The sequence below is a fragment of the Micromys minutus genome, assembly GCF_963924665.1.
Source record: "Micromys minutus genome assembly, chromosome: 32".
NCBI lineage: Eukaryota > Metazoa > Chordata > Mammalia > Rodentia > Muridae > Micromys > Micromys minutus.
In genome coordinates, this window is record NC_137967.1 from 3528274 (window position 1) to 3546766 (window position 18493).

Genomic DNA, 18493 nt, shown 5'->3' on the forward strand with positions numbered 1-18493 from the left:
AGCCTACAGGATATGTGCATGCTGTGGCACATTCCTTATAACAGCCCAGAGCATCGGGAAGCATCCTAGGACTAGTCCTCCAGGATACGAGGGACTTGGTTTGGCCCTAGTAGAGCGTCTAGTAACGGACCATCAGCCGATAAGTGTTATTCATTTCTGTACAGAGTTCGTGTAGCAGGGAAAGTGATATTTTGGCAGGCACAGTATCATTATCTGTTTGCATCCTACATCTTTTCCGTCTGTCCGTCCGTCCCTCCCTCCCTCCCTCCCTTTCTCTCTCTTTTCCTTTCTTTCTTATCGCAAGAGTAGTGAGTACTTCTTAAACGTCCTGTAGTTGTTCTAAAGGACAAGGCTCTATACTTTTTGTGGCTGAGGATGAGTCAACATTAACTTAATTAAAACTCCACGAGAATAGCTGTGAATGAGACGCGGCGCCTGGGCTGCAAGAGGTCAGTGCGGGCCTCTCCGCCCACACCCGCATCGTTCCGACCACACCCACACTGCCCCATCCTCATTAGCCACCTCCCCGTGCGCCCGGCTCCCATTGGTCATTCTGACCATGCGCTTCTCCTATAAGAGGCCGCAGCTCCCGTCTGCAGGTGACCCTCTGAACTCCAGTGGCTCCCAGGTGAGTGGGTGAGTGGGGTGGCCCTCCCCGGGACCCCGGATCACAGGTCTCCCAGAACGGACAGGACCAGCAGGAACCAGGTGGAAGTCCTACCCGTGAGGGCTCCACTCTTTGAGCTTCCTGGGGGACAGCAGACCTTGTTCCCGAGAATCTCCTATGTGTCAGGTCAGACTGTCCCACGTTGGATTTCAGCTTTATAGGGAGCCCTGTGTCTCTGCGATTTCTTGCCAGCAGGAGCAAACATTAATCTCCTTTCTTTTCCACCTGAGGGGTAATATCTCTTTTCTTCTTTCTCTATAAAGAAAACCTCTTAAGCTCCATCAAAGGAAGGGAGCCTTCGATGCTAGACCGCTCAGCACCACATCTGCACTCTGTCCCTCTATCCCAGGCCGTGACTGACAGAAGCTACCGCATTTCCAGAGGTTTTAAGTGAACTCGGTTGATGTTTCACTCTAGCTGTCTTGGAATGGAGGTGGAGGATAAAAGACCCTAGAAGTCTGTGCCCGTGGGGTGCCAAGGGTGGGGCTCTTTTTCTTTTTCTTTCTCAAGACAGGATTTCTCCCTGTAGCCCTGGCTGTCCCTCTGCAGATCAGGCTGTCCTCGAATTTACAGAGATCCACCAGCCTCTGACTCCTGAGCGTTGGGATTAAAAACACATGCCACCAGTGGCCGAGTGTTCTGGGGTCACATATTCAGTCACATGCCCAGGGGTTGTAGCTGCTACCCTAGATCTTTCCGATCATCTGGAGGGAGGCAGCCTCTGCCTTGGCCTTCTAGAAGGTTCCTTTCTCTCCCCCTGGGCTTGCTTAAGCCTTTTTTGCTTGCATTTTGTCTTCTGTGTCCACGTTGTTCCCACTTCTTGTTTAGGAAAAAAAAAAAAAAAAAACCAGTGTCCCCAGGAATTCTTCCCAAACCATTCACTGTGGCCTTCACCCCTACCTTCAGACTGTGCCCCCCACCCCCATCTCAAAAGCTTCCAGATGAGACTCTGGAACTTCACTTGCTGGTGATGAAGCTAAGACAGGGAAGAGTTGGTGGTGTGCACGCGCCCTTCACTATGACCTTTTTCTCTGCAGGTCTTGTTTCTCAGTGCTTGACCCTCCACACTGGGGCATCTTTATTCGGGTGAGGATTCCCACCCTGACTTTGAGGGTGACTCCTTATCTTTCAGGGTGATCTTCTCTCTTTGAGGGAGACCCCTGCCTTTGAGGGTAAACGTCTCCCTTTAAGGGTGCTGCTTTTATCTTATCTGGATAGAAAGGGGCTCAAAGGTGGGAAGAGAAGGGTAAACGGGGGGGGGGGGGGGGGAGAGGGGAGATAAAACAGAGAAAACCACGGGGTTCTAACCAGGGCTTTGAGACTGTTGAAGGAATGCCTCAAGGCTAGAAAGATAAACAGGCAGCATTGCCGGTGCTGTGGGACCTGATTTTAGGCGGGTCCGGAAGCGTTCAGGACGGCAGAAAGATGTGCACCATCAAAGACCCAGTGTAAGCACACGGCTCTCAGAGCGGAGTGAACACCATGTTAGCCTCTCGAGGCTCTAGCTGAGTTTACAAAGGAAACAGAAGACCCGTCCCCGTCTCTGAAGCGGCTTTACAGCGTCTTGGGGTATCAGATGTGCGAGAATGAAGCACGTGGGGGAAGCTACTACCCGAATTTGATGGGCAGTGAGGTAGACCTTCCCAGAGTCTCAGTTCGGGGCTGAAGTTCAGGGAGACTGAACAGAAAAGGGAAATGCAGAGAGCCGTCAGGTTCGTATGCTATTCTGGGTGCTCTGCTAGGCGGTGTCTGACCTGTCACACTGCCATCTGGAAAAGCCTGTCTGAAGCGTTGGGTTTTGCAGGTAAAGGGAGCTGGAGGTGGACAGAGTCACCGCTGCCGCCCCCTGCTGGCCAGCTTTGTGCTTAGCACTCACTGGTCTGGGCTTTCACCCTTGAGACTCACCATGATTGAAGAGAAGGAGAACAAAGACCATTCTTCCGAAAGGAGGAGAGTGACTCTCATCTTTTCCTTGAAGAATGAAGTTGGAGGACTCATAAAAGCGCTGAAAATCTTCCAGGTATGGATTTTCCACAAAGCCCGTCTAAAAACGGGTCTCAGAAATTCTATTCAAAATGTAAGGTATCAGTCAGTTCCCCAGAGACCGCCTATGGAAGTCTCTTGACTTGCCTTGTGAAAAGATAGCCCAGCGGTTAAAAACACCTGCCGTTCTTCCAGAGGACACAGGTTCGGATTCCGCTCACACCAGCTAGTCACACCTCTGTCTCTGGTTTCAGGGCACCTGATGCCTTCTTCTGGGCACTGCACAGCTGTGGCTCATGCACAACACTCAGGTGCACACACATAAAATAAACAAAATATGTTCAGTTCTGAGAAATGGGTAAGAAAGAAAGGCGCCTAGGAAAAACTAGACACAAACAGCTGAGGAGATCGGGGGAGGAGTCACTGCTTAAACGCTGCGATTTCAGCCAAACAAAGTATTTTACACTTAGTGAAACGCCGAGCCACATAATATCTAGATAATGGGATACTAATTTTTTCAGGTGACAGAGTAGCCGCCATTTTGTCAGCGTCTGCTGTCAGAGCCTCATTTCACACGGCCCTCAGATTTCTTCAGTTTAACAGTGAGGCTGTGGGTTACGGCGCATTTATGAGCCTTAAAATATTCCTCCTTAGAAATTCATCTTTTATGTGTGTGCACACGTACACGCTCTCTCTCTCTGTCTCTGTGTGTATGCATGTGTGTGTGAGTGTTTGTATGTGTGTTTGTGTGTATATGTGTGTGCATGTGTGTGCGTATGTGTGTGTATGTTTGTATATGTGTATGTATGTTTATGTATGTGTGTATATGTGTGTGTATGTGCATGTGTGCATGTCTGTGTGTATGTGTGTATGTTTGTGTATCTGTATGTGTGCATGTGTGTATATGTGTGTGTATCTGTGTGTGCATGTGTGTGTGCATGTATGTGTGCATATGTGTGTGCACATGTGTGTATGTGTGTGTGCATGTATGTGTGTATATGTGTGTGTATCTGTGTGTGCATGTGTGTGTATGTGTGTGTGCATGTATATATGTATATGTGTGTGTGCATGTGTGTATGTGTATGTGCATGTATGTGTGTGTATGTGTGTATATATGTGTGTGTGTGTGTGTGTGTGTTATAGGTGCACATTGCAGAGGCCAGTGGAGGATGTCAGGTCATTCTTTATCATTCTCTGCCTTATTCCTTTCAGACAGGGTCTCTCATTGAACCTGAGTCTGGGCTGGCTCCAGTAAGCCTCAGAGATCCCTGTTTCTCTAACCCCACAGTGTGGTGGTTACCTGTAAGTGGCTGCACGAGGCTTTTTATGTGGGTTCTGGGGATTCAAACTCAGATCCTTAGGCTTTTGCAGCAGGCACTTTAACCCCTGAGCCATCTCCCCGGCCCCTCTTCTGGGATGAAATATTGGTGAATCAGACAGAGTACAGTGTTTATTGAACACTTATTATGTGCTCAATGCTGGACTCTATACTAAGCATGTGGATCCGAACAAACCAGACGTGGTTTGTTCACAGAGTGTCTGATCTGGACAAGGAAGCAGTTTAGTGGGTGCATGACTACATGGGTGTAAAGAGAAACACTGGGTCCTGTGACGTCACTGAGCTGGAGGATCTGACCCAATTTAAGGACTCAGGAACACAAGAACTCACTTCTGACAAACTGTGGACAGGCTAAGTCAAGGTGCTTGAGCCCCACATGGCTGGCGGCTTCCAGAAGCAGAACTGTGCACACAAATCCCGTGTTAGCTGGGTGGTCACTGGGAGTTACCCTCTGCATGTCTCGGTTAAATCCGAGAGAACCCTGCCTCCCTCATGCCATTAGCAATTAATGGTTAAACTGCTCGGAGTGCTGAAGGGTGCACAAAATGAGCGGCCAACAGATGCTGGCCATCATAACCGAGCAAAGAATAGACACTTAAATGTGGACACTGCTCTCGAAGGACCCGAGACGCGGGCTCCTGCCACATGGCAGAGCCTAGCCAACTCCTTCCAACCCCTTTCTCTCCCTGACCTCTTTGGTAAGGAGTTATAAAACATCAATACCGTGTTTGTTCCCTCCCTTGCTCTGTGAATTAATTTGTTCTCTAAAGTGAACAATATTGGTACCACCTCTCTTTGTTCTTTTACCCCTTTCTCCCCAAATTTAATACTGTATTATTATTATTGATTATTATTGTCATACAAAGAGTTGAACTGTGGACTTAGAGCATGCTGGGCATGGGTTCTGTCAGGTAACCTTCAGGTCTCTGTTTGCCTATTATTTTGAGAGAAAGGCTCACTAAGTTTTCCGGGCTGCCACCAAACTCGTGATCCTCCTGCCTCTGCTTCCAAGTAGCTAGGATTCCAGGCCTATATTAGCAAGCCTGGCTTGTATTAATATATATATATATTATATAGTGGTAATTACCTCTGGACCTTTGGAAGTATACACCTGTATTTCTTCTTCCAATGCCTTCCATTTTCTTTTTAAGGGTTTTGGTATGTGGTTTAAGAACTCGACACATTCTGTAAACTTAGAAAATGCCAGTCTTCTGTCTCTCCTTATTCCATTTTTAAAAATTTATTTGGCATAGACAGGGCCCTGCTTTGTAGTTCAGACTGGCCTGGAGCTTCCACAGCCTCCTGAGGGCCGTGATTGCAAGTGTGAGCCACCATGTCTAGCTCAGAGTTTGGTGCTTAGATGTGGGCTGTAACCAGCCCGACTGTAACCAGTCTGACTGTAACCACTCCCGACTGTAACCAACCCGACTGTAACCAGTCTGACTGTAACCAGCCTGATTGTAACCAGCCTGACTGTAACCAGCTCCGACTAACAGTGTCTTTGTCACTTACTGGTTTCTAAAGGGTATGGTGAACTTTCATATTTTGATTTAATTTAAACAAAAACACATTCTTCCTCAATTTGAGCTAATTCTGACAAGTGTTGAATTGTTGTTGTTGTTTTTTGTTTTATGGTTTCTTCTCAAAGATTATTAGCATCCGAGGCAGGCCCACACAGTCTTTACCCTCTGCTTTACATAGGAGAATCATGTGAACCTGTTACATATTGAGTCCCGGAAATCTAAACGAAGAAATTCAGAATTTGAGATTTTTGTAGACTGCGACATCAACCGAGACCAGCTGAATGACATCTTTCCCCTGCTGAAGACCCACACGACTGTCCTCTCTGTGGACTCGCCAGACCAGCTCACTGTGAAGGAAGACGGTATGTTTGAGATGGCAGAGCCCCACCTCGAAGAGTAAGCACCCAATGTGTGTCCAGTCTCCTATTCATTTTTGAGGACCAGGGGATAAAAAGAAAACTCTGTCTTTTCAAAGTCCTCATTATGTGGTAGTGAAGGGAAGACTGAATGGAGCTGATCAGTTCTGGGGAAAAACTGTGAGGCAGTATCTGATGGAGGGCGGGGGTGGAGGAAGCCTTGAACTTGAGAAGGGTGGGTCAAAGGTCAATGACCTCTCTTAGCTTCTAAAGGACTTCTTGATTCTGAAACCCTGATCTCACACCCCAGTCCCCTCCAGAACTCTTCATAGATCTCCTGGGGTTTGGCATCTAACAGATATTACACAGACATTTGAATTTGGGGGGAATGTTGGTAGTGTTTGACATCGGTGATCTGAAACCTGTCATATACCACAGTCCCACCAGAAACAACGGCCCTGGTGACACACAACCTTGCAAGGTTCAGATACTCAGGTCAAAAAGGCTGAGGCTAAGGTCTCCATTATGGAAAAGAAAAGAAAAAAAACATATTGTAATTTAGTTAAGACAAAAGGCAAATGGATTGACTCATTTAGTAACTTTATACGCTGTGGTGTCTCTTCAAATACATCACAATATTTAGGGTATGGTCAGGGCTGCCGTTTTTCTCTCTCAGGCTTTCATGTCATTGTTAGACTGGATTCACTTCTGGTTGGCAGGGAGCAGCTTCTCTGAGACTCTGATTGCTCCTCTTAAAACAAAGAACAGGGCAGGAAGGGCTGAGTTCTGTCCTCTCTCTTCCTCTGGTGACAGTTACCTTGGGCAAATGCCTTCACCTCCGCAAGGACACAGTGAGGAGTTTCCAAGGGTGCTTGGTGGCTCTTTTGATCTTTTAAAAAAAGATTTATTTATTAAGTACACTGTAGCTGTCTTCAGACACACCAGAAGAGGGCATCAGATCTCTTGACAGATGGTTGTGAGCTGCCATGTGGTTGCTGGGATTTGAACTCAGGACCTCTGGAAGAGCAGTCAGTGCTCCTAACCACTGAGCCATTTCTCCAGCCCAGCTCTTTTGATTTTTAATGCACACCAACTCATGTGATCACATACACACCGGATAGCTTATGACCCCTGGTCTCCTTAGGCATCTATATTCATATGCACATGCATGTACATGCACACACACATGCACACACACATACACACACATGCACACACATTTGCACACACACATGCACACACATTTACTGAACAATAAACATTTTGAAGAAAATCCAAAAAACTAGATATTGAGATATGATTCTGTGCCTCACACAGGCACAGATATTAAAATTTCTTCCTGGACTTGCTGGCCGGTGTATAGAGTTGCATTATCCTAGTCGGCCTCCACAGAATAACCAGGCATGTGTCATAAAGCATTTAAATGCCTGGTTTGTTACTTCAGTATAGTATTCTTCAGCACTTGGGAAATCAACCTGAAGATTAAAAAAAATTAAAGCCAATGATTTTAATTAAAATATAACTTCTAGGTCATTTAAGCCATGTTTGATTTCCCTCAATACACAAGTCTTATCTCATCCGACTGAACTTGCTTCTGAATCTCGCTCTGGTTAAGACGGTCTCCTCACTCCTCAGTGGCTTCGGGATTTTATTTTACAGTTACGGAGACTGTCCCTTGGTTTCCCCAGAAGGTTTCTGACTTGGACTTCTGCGCCAACAGAGTGATGCTGTATGGACCCCAACTCGACGCTGACCATCCTGTAAATATGTTTAAAAACTCATTTGGCACAAATAATTTAAGTCAAACTAAAGATTAAGGGCAACCTTAAAACTTTTTTTTTAAAGTAAAGCTTTTAAGACACATTTATTAACTCTAATTTTATGTGTATGGGGGTTTCCCCCTGCATGTGTGCACAGATGCCTCAAGTGTTCCTGGAAGCCAGAGGAGGGCAGTGAATCCTCTGGAATTGGAGTTATGGAGAGTTGTGAGACACCATTCGGTACTGGGGACTGAGCGTCAGAACCTCAAGAGCAACCAGTGTGTTCTTTAGTGTGGAGTCCATCTCCCCATTTTCTAGGGGCAACTAATTTTCAGACATGTTAATAGCTTATATTAATTATACAAAGTACTGAGTTTCATTACGATATTTTCAAACACGTGGAAGATGCTTTGACTGTTCACTGTGATTGCCCTGTCTCATTCCCTTCCCCTCCCCCCCCAAATAGCAAAGGCAAATCGATGGTGAGAAAACACTTATCTAATCTAAGTCGAATTGGGACTTTAGGCATTTAGGTTGTAGGACTGAGTCGGCAGACAAGAAGGCATCCAGCTTCACTAGCGTGGACAGCTGCCCCATTCCTGGTGTTCCATTATTGAGATAGCCCCAGAGCTGTGCGGCTGAGTGTATCTGTAGTCAGTTTCTGCTAAAATGAGTTTGGGTCTTTGAAATGACAATAAAGCTGGGTCAGAAAAACCCCTACCTCCATGCTGCGCAGTTTGATTGACTAGGTAGTTGATGATTGGGCATGTTGTTTCCTTGAAGAATTTTTACAGTAGAGCAGTGAGCTCTAGAGTTGGAACCCAGAGCATTACACTAGTGTTTGAGGCTTGGGTTTTTGGGAGGGGAAGAGAGGGCAGAAGACGACTGTGGAGGCTTGCAGATCCAGCCTTCGCCTTAGTGCCTTCTGCGTTCTAGGCTGCACAGTGTGGCCATATCCCACTTTGGATAACGGAGGCAAGGAAACTGGGACATGTTGATGGAAAGGCATCCACAGCCTTTTATAGAAGTCCACAGCCACGGATGCTCACCTCCCTCCCACTTTTAGTGTTTGCCTTTTAAAAATCCGGTCACCACATGTATGAGTCAGGATTCTCTAGAGCCACAGAACGTATGGTAGTTTCTATAGAGTAAGATATTTGTTGGTGACTTATGGTCTGTTGTCCAACTCCCCAACAATGGTCGGCAGCGGCTGTGAGTGGAAGTTCAAGGAGCTAGCAGATGCTCAGTCCCACAAGGCAAACAGGCAAAGGGGGGGGGGGACTTGCTTTGTCCCAGATGACCTTGAGCTCAGAGACCTCCTTGTCTTAGTGTCCTAAGATTCATAGCCTCTGTGCCTCAAGATCAGGATTAAAGGTGGGCCTCCCAATTCTGAATTGTGGTTCATTCCAGATATAGTCAAGTTGACAGCCAGGAGTAGCCACTACACCACACCTCTCAATTGCTTCCCTTGCCACCATCACATGATCTCATGACCACCCTCTCTCCTCTTCTAGACATCACCTGTGGTTTTCCACATAGCACTGTTATTCATGGTAGCAAGAAAGTAGGCACAGGGTAGTGCCCATCAACTGAGGAGATAAAGAATGGTAGGCAGTGCCAGGCAACGAATGTTACCGGGCATAAAAAGGCACAGCAGATGGATGTGCAGACTCATGAACAGAGTCACAGAATTTGGCAAATCTGAGGCAGGGGGATTATCACTAGTTTGAGGTCAGTCTGGGATATGTAATAAGACCATGTCTCACAAAACAAAATGAAATGGGCACAAAATATGCCGCAACATGGGTGAACCTTGAACAGAGCCAGCCTCATGTCGTATAATTTTATTTAGGTGAAGTATCTGAAAGAGGAAAATGCAAAGAGGCAGAGACTAGATCACTGGTTGGCAGGGGTTGGGATTTGGGGGCTGTGGTGGGGGAATGAGGAAGGGATAGTATGATGTTTCTTTTTTGTTTGTTTGTTTTTTAAGATTTATTTATTTTATGTATGTGAGCACACTGTTGCTGTCCTCAGACACACCAGAAGAGGGCATCAGATCTCATGACAGATGGTTGTGAGCCACCATGTGGTTGCTGGGAATTGAACTCAGGACCTCTGGAAGAGCAAGCAGTCAGTGTTCCTAACTGCTGAGCCATCTCTCCAGCCCACGATGTTTCTTTTTGAGAGGACACAACTTTTCTGAAATCAGATGGTACAGTCTGTGACCTTACTACCCTGAACACACCTGTCTGGTCTAAGGTTAGAAGGTAAAGATGGTTGCTAGGCACAGCAGACCTATTGTCTCACCCATTTGCAAGTCTGAGGTGGGAGGATTACAAGTTTCAAAGGCTAGGGGTGTGTGTGGGGGTGGGGGAGAGTAGGGGTGGGGGGAATGGGGGAGTGGGTGGGGGGCAATGTGGCAAGCTGCTGTCTCAAAAATGAAAACTAACAAAAATGTGATTGTGGTTGTGAATTTCCATGAATGTTTATTTCATGGTATATGGGCTGTATCTCAGTGTAGTGGTTTAGTCTGAAGAAGACAGATACAACCCTGAGATCCAAATCACAGCTCCTTAGGGGACCTCAACCTGTAGGTCCTGGACTAGTCTTTAACATAATCCTCGTAAGTAAGCACTGGAAGCATGCTCTTGTATCGTGAACCTGTTTTCCTTCCTGTGCACTTTTTGTGACCCTTCTGTCCCAATCCAGCTCTCTTTACACAGCAGACACAGCTTGGGGATTGGCACTGGGAAGCTTAGCTCAGTGAAGGCACTATTTGAAATATTCATTTCTATCTTAGTATTGTGTGTGTTCTGTTCTATTTGGTGCCTTTATTTACTACTTACTGTTATTTGCCGGGTCCCCAGTGTTCTAGGCAGAGACATTCTGTTGCCTAGTTACACCCCAGTCTTACCGTTTTATTAGTAATTTTTACTATAGCTAACATGATTAAAGACACAGTCAAGTGATTAAAGAAAAAAAAAGATAAGAGCTGTGTACTTAATTAGGATGGTCCCTTTTTGTCACTGTAGGATCTTTGCTTACAAAGTAACATATTACTTAGCATATAAAGTAACATTTTACTTGGTATATAAAGTATCATTTTACTTAGTATATAAAGTAACATTTTACTTAGCATATGAAGTAACATTTTACTTAGTATATAAAGTATCATTTTACTTAGCATATAAAGTATCATTTTACTTCCTAGTCACTAAATGATAAAGCTGTCATATGGTTGCTGACTTCAAAGTAAAAGTGGTCACAACGTCTCTAAGCAATCCTTGTTTGTGCTAACAACTATGTAGTTCTTGGACATCTTTGGTCAAAACAACCAAGTGTTTCTTAAGTGCCATCTTCAAGTATTTTTAGCTTCAATATTTCATTTCAATTCTCAGGGCTTCAAAGACAACGTCTACCGTAGAAGACGAAAGTATTTCGCAGAGTTGGCTATGAACTACAAACAGTAAGTATGTTATAAGCCAAAGCATCGGACTTTGAGATAACAAAGAGAACACAATAAATGGAATTAGCTATGCTTATTTGGTAGATAGAAAGCCATGTAACCATAACTACCTAACTACAATGCAGAATTCCCTATCTTGATCTCCTCAGTGGGGACCCCATTCCCAAGATTGAATTCACCGAAGAAGAGATTAAGACCTGGGGGACCATCTTCCGAGAACTAAACAAACTCTACCCAACCCACGCCTGCAGGGAGTACCTCAGAAACCTTCCTTTGCTCTCAAAATACTGTGGCTATCGGGAAGACAACATCCCGCAACTGGAAGATGTCTCCAACTTCTTAAAAGGTAATGCGCCCATGGATCTGTTGATCTGTTTTAACTGGGACAGTGTGTGTGGAGGAGTGAAGTCCGGTTATGTGGAAGGTCTCAAAGTCATCCTGGATTACCGGATCCAAGACTGGGCACCGTATTGGAAAAAAGGAACCCAAATAGCTTAGGGTGGTGGTTCTCAATCATTCCAACGCTGCGACTCTTGAATACAGCAGCTCCTCATGTTGTGGTGACCCCTCCCACCACAAAATTATTTTTGTTGTTACTTCATAATTATAATTTGTTTCCCAGTGTCAGCAGCCTGCTGGAGGGGAAAGTTTTCTGGTTTCTCCTTTGCTTTGCAGAACGTACAGGGTTTTCCATCCGTCCCGTGGCTGGTTACCTCTCCCCGAGAGACTTCCTGTCGGGGTTAGCTTTTCGAGTCTTTCACTGCACTCAGTATGTGAGACACAGCTCAGATCCCCTCTATACCCCAGAGCCGTGAGTACCTGTGTTATTCATTCATCAGGGGCTATTTATAGGAACGGCACCCACTTCACAAGGCATCTTACAACTGTTAGAGCAAGCAGCAGATGTCAAGCCTTTAGAATAGAGACTGGTGTTAAAGTGTATTCTATAACATACACAACCAGTCATTTATTATTATTACTATTGTTGTGGTTATTATTATTATTATGATGTTATTATTAATTTGGCAACTTGTTAGATGTCAGATGCAGTTCTGTGCACAAGGGATGTAAAAAAAATCAAATAAAAAGTATTGTCTTCATGAAGTGTGTATTTTGAGGGGACAAGTAAGTGTCGTATGTAGCATGTCAGATGATGGTTTGTGCCATGGGAAGGAAATAAGACTAGGAAAGGACACAGGCATGTATATGGGGAGGTTTTGAGAAGTGTGATCAGAGAGGGCCTTGCTGACAAATCATAGGAATAGGGACTTGATTTGGGAGTGGGGGGTTGGGGTAGCAATGGATGTATGTTGAGGGAACAAGATTTGGAACCAAAGGCAATTTTGTATTTGGTTATTATCCTTTGTGCTCTATTACTCCCGATTAGCTAGAGTTAAAATAAGGTTGACTTTGGCTTGGGTTGGACAACTGTTTATGCATGTGTGCTGATCACAGGGTGTTAGAGACTGTGTCTCTGTTGCAACGGTTGTTTGTGTGTGTGTGTGTGTGTGTGTGTTTCAATTGTCACACTGTGATACACTGTGTCTCTGTTGCAGAGACACCTGCCATGAACTCTTAGGCCACGTTCCTCTCTTGGCTGAACCCAGCTTTGCTCAATTCTCCCAAGAAATTGGCCTGGCCTCCCTCGGAGCTTCAGAGGAAACCGTTCAAAAACTGGCAACGGTACACATCTGCAAACAGCTATGTAGCCCAGCGTTCTCCACGGGGCGTGCTTAGGAATACTTGGGCATTTTGAAGTCTGTGTTCACGGCAACCATTAGAAAGTTGCTTTTGCTTTAAATGCTTATGAATTTCAATAATGTTAAAAGAAGAGATACAAACTTAAGGTTTCTCAAAAAAAAAAAAAAAAAAAAAAAAAAAAAAAAAAAAAAAAAAAAAAAAGACCCACAGATTTAAAACAAGATAATCACAAGTTTGCTTTAATATACTAAAAAAGAGTGGTGTCTTATCAGTCAGGGAAGGGCATTTTAGGATGGGGCTCAAGATATATGAGAAGGGGCTTGGCACAGCTGGGAATAGCTGGGTTGGGGGAGGGCTGTGGAATAGCTTAACTGGTTCTAGAGTTGTGGTTTGGAATGCTAGGGGTTCCTGAGACTTGTGGAGTCCTTTGGGACAAAATTATTCATAAGTAAAAAATATAAAATGTATTTTTAATGTGACAGACAGGCTCACATGCCGCGTTGAGTCTGGACTTTATAAGACCGCCATGTGCCGAGAGAGGTAGTTTAAAGAATATCCACATTTCTTTGAAAAGGAGATTCGAATGCCCAGCCCTTTCCCAGCTACATAACTGTCTAAACTGAGCTTCCTTCATATACTCAAACCTAAACAACATATTGCAAAAGATTAAATGCAGAAACAGATATGGTAATCCATCTGCTGTCTCATCAGACATTAACCGGTGTCTAGCCGGACACGGACAGGATACGAGCAGCAAACAGCGTTGGCTTAGCGACGCAGTCGCTCCACACTGTGAATCTGTGAATCCATAGGAGGACAATTGTTAAATAATTAAAGCCAGGGCCAGCGGGATAGCTCAGTGGCACCAAGCACGGTGAGCCAAGTTCCGACCCATGGCTGAAGGAAAGAACCTGCCCCACAAGGTGTCCTCTGGTCTCCTGCAGGTGTATGCTCACAGACAAGAAAATGTAAAAGAAACTAGATTAAAGTTAAAAAGATGACAATGGAAAGATGGCTCTGTAGTTAGAGCATCCTTCCTGCTCTCCCAGAAGACCTAGTCCTGTTTCCCTGCATTCAGATAGCTCACAACCTTCTGTAACTCCAGCATGGGAATCCCATGCCCTCTCTGGCATTTGTGGGTACACACACACACACTCACATACACACACATACTCACACACACACACACAGACTCACACACACACACTCACACACATACACACACATACTCACACACACACAGACTCACACACACATACACACACACACTCACACACACACACACAAATAAGTACAACAAAAACAAATTTAAAAGATAATTAACAACTATAAAACAATGCCCCACTTCTGTAACTGTCTTGTAAAATGTACTTCCATTAAGTGTTACTTACGTTACATACAATAGGTTTACCATATTTAGAGTTGATTTTTAAAAAACATTTAAATAGTTTCTTTGTTTTAACTTTAATATGATCAATAAAGCTAGGGTTATACCCACACAGAGAGAGATTGTTGGAGTCCTTGGGTAATTTTTAACAATATGTGAGAATCTTTATACCAAGTTTACAAAGTCCTGATGTACAATAAGGCCAGAATGTAAGAGGACCTGGGGTCTAGGCTGGACATCTTGGGCTTGCTTCTGGGTGTACTTTGGGCCAGTGACTACTTACTGGAATTTGCTCTAGATTGGGATGCTGAGGGTGTGACCATGATGCTGACATTTTTTTACAGTGCTACTTTTTCACAGTGGAGTTTGGGCTGTGCAAACAAGATGGGCAGCTGAGAGTCTTTGGTGCTGGCTTGCTTTCTTCCATCAGTGAGCTCAAAGTAAGAGTCCTGGACTTCGCACATTACTGCGTCCCCAACAGGATCAACGTGGATGGTGGCAGGGCTTGCTTCTGAGCAAGCGCTTATTATATTACTATGCTAATATTTTAGGTGGCAGTAAATGGAATTTGAGAACATTTTTCTCTACTCTCCCAAATTTCTAGGGGGAAAATGTATCTTTTAAGTAGAAAGTGTTTTTAAATCTTTAGACAATTTTTTCTGGGCTCCAAGCAGTAAATTCTGTACCAAGTAGGGAAGTGAAATCTACTCACTTAAGAAAGCAGTGCTGTGGAGAGAGGCAGGTAAAGATGCTGTCCAAGGTACTGTCTTGTGCCGAAAGAGGATGCTCTCTGGTGGTGGGTGTAAGTAAGTCAAGGGTAAAGGTGACTAGATGAGGTAAGCAGTAGGTGTATTCAGTGAGTAGCTGAATAAATAAAGAACCGTGGCTGCCTTCTACATGATAAAGAGAGTTAAAATAAAACCACAGAGATGGTCTTGGGTCATTTGTGGGAGATGGCAAACTTGTTCTATTGGGTTAGAGTGGATGAAGTAGAGATATAGGAGACCAGTCTGAGGGTGCAGTCAGGGCCCTTGCATACCTCAGATCAGAGGTGTGCCAGCCATTGCATTCTTGTGTTCTGAGAAGACAGGCAGTGTTTGATTGTCATTCTTTGTCCCCCAGCATGCACTTTCTGGACATGCCAAAGTTAAGCCCTTTGATCCCAAGGTTGCCTGCAAACAGGAATGTCTCATCACAAGCTTCCAGGATGTCTACTTTGTATCCGAGAGCTTTGAAGATGCAAAGGAGAAGATGAGGTAACATCTATGTCCCTCCAGCTTCCATTTGCTGCAAAAGTAATGTCCAAAGGCCAGGCTGTCACAGGTATGAGTGAGTAGTTCATTGGGAACCTGCCAGGAGCCTTCTACCTGGGTCAGGTCTGTTGGTTAGAGTAGGTTGGACAAATCACAGATTCAGTAGTCCATGAGAATGAAATACATTGAGAGATTGGCTCCTCCCCATTTCTTCCCAGCAGAGTTTCTAGCTCAGCAAGCAACAATGTAACTAGACAAGATACTGTAAGATGAAAACTGGCAAGAATGGAGACAGAGAGGAAACACATCTTGCCTCAGGTGGTCTTCTCTCCAGCCGGAGAATCACAGAGGCAAGTGAGACAGATGGGGAGACTAGCTAGAACTTAGACGTGTTAGGTTTTGGGCTGAAACCATTAAGTTTTAGGTTGAAACCGGGTGGGAAAGACAAAGAGATAGAAAGGCATGGGGATTCCAATGCATTCAGAGCTCCCGACTCAAGAGCTAAGCATGCAATCAAGAGGGAAGAGTTGGAGCACAGACACCTTTTAGGAGATTCTTTTGAACTCCAGGTGAAAGTAAAACCCGGACTAAGACAGAGGTAGTGGGGAGGAAGTCGCCGTGGAAGCAGGATCCAGAAAACAGCATGTGATAAATGTCTCCAAGCCATGCTATGAGGACAGGGGCAGATGACAGGGGTTGAAGATGATTTTTATCTCCCAGGGGTTTGCTGTGCACAGAACCGAATAGCAATAGCAGCTGGGGTTTCCCTAACACAGATGGCATCCTTGTGCAAAGCTGTAGTGGTCCCTGCTGGGGAGACCAGATGGATGGGAACCTGGATTCCCATCCCCAAGCACATACACCTGTTCTCGGCTCTGCTGTTATCCTCAGGGGTCCCGGACATGATTGTTTGGTAGGGTACCACATAAGAGGTTCAAATGTTGGCTTGGTAAAGGAGGCAGATTTTAAACCTTGAGGAAATGGAGAATTCAAGTCATCTGAGAGAAACTAGAAACATTCTAAATAGAAAAAAAAAAAAACCACAGGTATGGGGGAAGGGTAGGATTCTGCTCTCTCTCTCTCTCTCTCTCTCTCTCTCTCTCTCTCTCTCTCTCTTCCCTCTTTTGTTATGTAAGACCTCACTAAGGAGTCTATTACTATGTAGTTCAGTACTGTCATTATCTACCGACAGATAAAGCTACTGGTCTAGATGGCCTTAGTGAAGCCAAGAGGTCAAGAGATGGGTTGTAGATCACTTCTGTGGCATGAGTCATGGGATTAATGCCCAGTATGGGAGGATGGAGAGGAAGGAAATAGAGAGGGAGAAGGTGGAAAGAGGGAGATACACATACTCTTCATGCATGCTCTCCCACTGAGGCCACAGAGGGAGAGGCTGTTGGGACCTTTGCTGTCATGACAGAGAAATCAGGTGTGTGTGTGTGTGTGTGTTCCTATGTGTATGTGCCTGTGTGTGACTATGTGTGTGACTCAGTGTGTATCTGAGTCTCTGTGTGACAAGGCCTTCTGTCCTTTATTTACTTTTGTCACCCATTGTCACAGAAATTAACACCTCTTTACTTGTTGTCTTAAATAGAGAATTTGCTAAAACTGTGAAGCGCCCATTTGGAGTGAAGTACAATCCGTACACACAGAGCATTCAGGTTCTGAAAGACACCAAGAGCATAGCCGGCGCCATGAATGAGTTGCGGCATGACCTCGATGTTGTCAGCGATGCCCTGGCTAGGGTCAGCAGGTGGCCGAGTATGTGATGGTTTCCAGTGCAAATCCAGAAAGACTTTGAGCACCACCAGTTCAGAGCCAGGGCTAGTTCTTGCTTCCCCTGAGAAACTGCTTGGGGAGGGACAGCAGGTCCCAGCTTAACAATGTCCCTCACCTCTCTCTGTAACCAATCACTCACAGTCTCTGAAAACGAGCCTCTCTCTGTAACCAATCACTCACAGTCTCTGAAAACGCGCCTCTCTCTGTAACCAATCACTCACAGTCTCTGAAAATGCGCCTCTCTCTATAACCAATCACTCACAGTCTCTGAAAACCCGCCTCTCTGTAACCAGTCACTCACAGTCTCTGAAAACGCGCCTCTCTCTGTAACCAATCACTCACACTCTCTGAAAACGCGCCTCTCTCTGTAACCAATCACTCACAGTCTCTGAAAACACGCCTCTCTCTGTAACCAATCACTCACACTCTCTGAAAACGCGCCTCTCTGTAACCAGTCACTCACAGTCTCTGAAAACGCGCCTCTCTCTGTAACCAATCACTCACACTCTCTGAAAACGCGCCTCTCTCTGTAACCAATCACTCACAGTCTCTGAAAACACGCCTCTCTGTAACCAATCACTCACAGTCTCTGAAAACGCGCCTCTCTGTAACCAATCACTCACAGTCTCTGAAAACGCGCCTCTCTCTGTAACCAATCACTCACAGTCTCTGAAAATGCATACCTGGATGCTCTAATACCGCTCATCTATTCTGTTATGTCTCTGGCACCTGCTTAGGGAAATATGATTCACATGTACGTGATTCACAGGACGCGCATTTACAATATCTTATTTCATTAAAATATAATTAAATCATTCTCCCTCTTCCCTCTCTTCCCTCCACCCCCCCTTAAATTCATGGCCTTTTTACTGAATGCCCATCTTTGATGGGCGAGTTGTTTGACACTGGCCAAAGCTGATCTCTCACCGTGATGCTGTTTTCCCCAGTTCATCACTAGCAGATGCTAGTGATGAGTGTTTCTGTATCTGTTACCAGCACTGACTTTGTGTTAAGTTTTAGGCTGAAAACGGTTAGACTTCAAGGAGACAAGCTGAAACAGAAGCGCAGATGGCTTTGCTCTCGGCTAGTGAAGGGCAAGCTGGCTTCAAGTGCAGTGTCTGACAGGGACATAGAAATCACCAAGGCGCAGGCAGGCACGAGGGTGCCTACAATTCCAGGGCTCCCTGGCACTTTACTTCAACGTGTCACACTAGGACGTAATGAGAGGGTGGGGGTGGGGTGGGGCCGAGGGTAGGAAACGGGGATGGGAATGGAGAAG

The 18493-nt window shown here is 45.2% G+C and overlaps 1 protein-coding gene across 1 annotated transcript; it reads left to right on the plus strand.

The window, feature by feature from the left end:
• Positions 1–2573: 2573 nt before the first annotated feature.
• Positions 2574–17204, plus strand: TPH1 (tryptophan hydroxylase 1; the record flags this gene model as incomplete). Its single annotated transcript, XM_080908782.1, has 10 exons — positions 2574–2687; positions 5691–5874; positions 7528–7628; positions 11027–11094; positions 11244–11440; positions 11770–11905; positions 12651–12777; positions 14527–14622; positions 15305–15438; positions 17030–17204. 10 exons carry the CDS (start codon positions 2574–2576, stop codon positions 17202–17204), a joined length of 1332 nt encoding a protein of 443 aa, XP_080764908.1.
• Positions 17205–18493: the final 1289 nt, after the last annotated feature.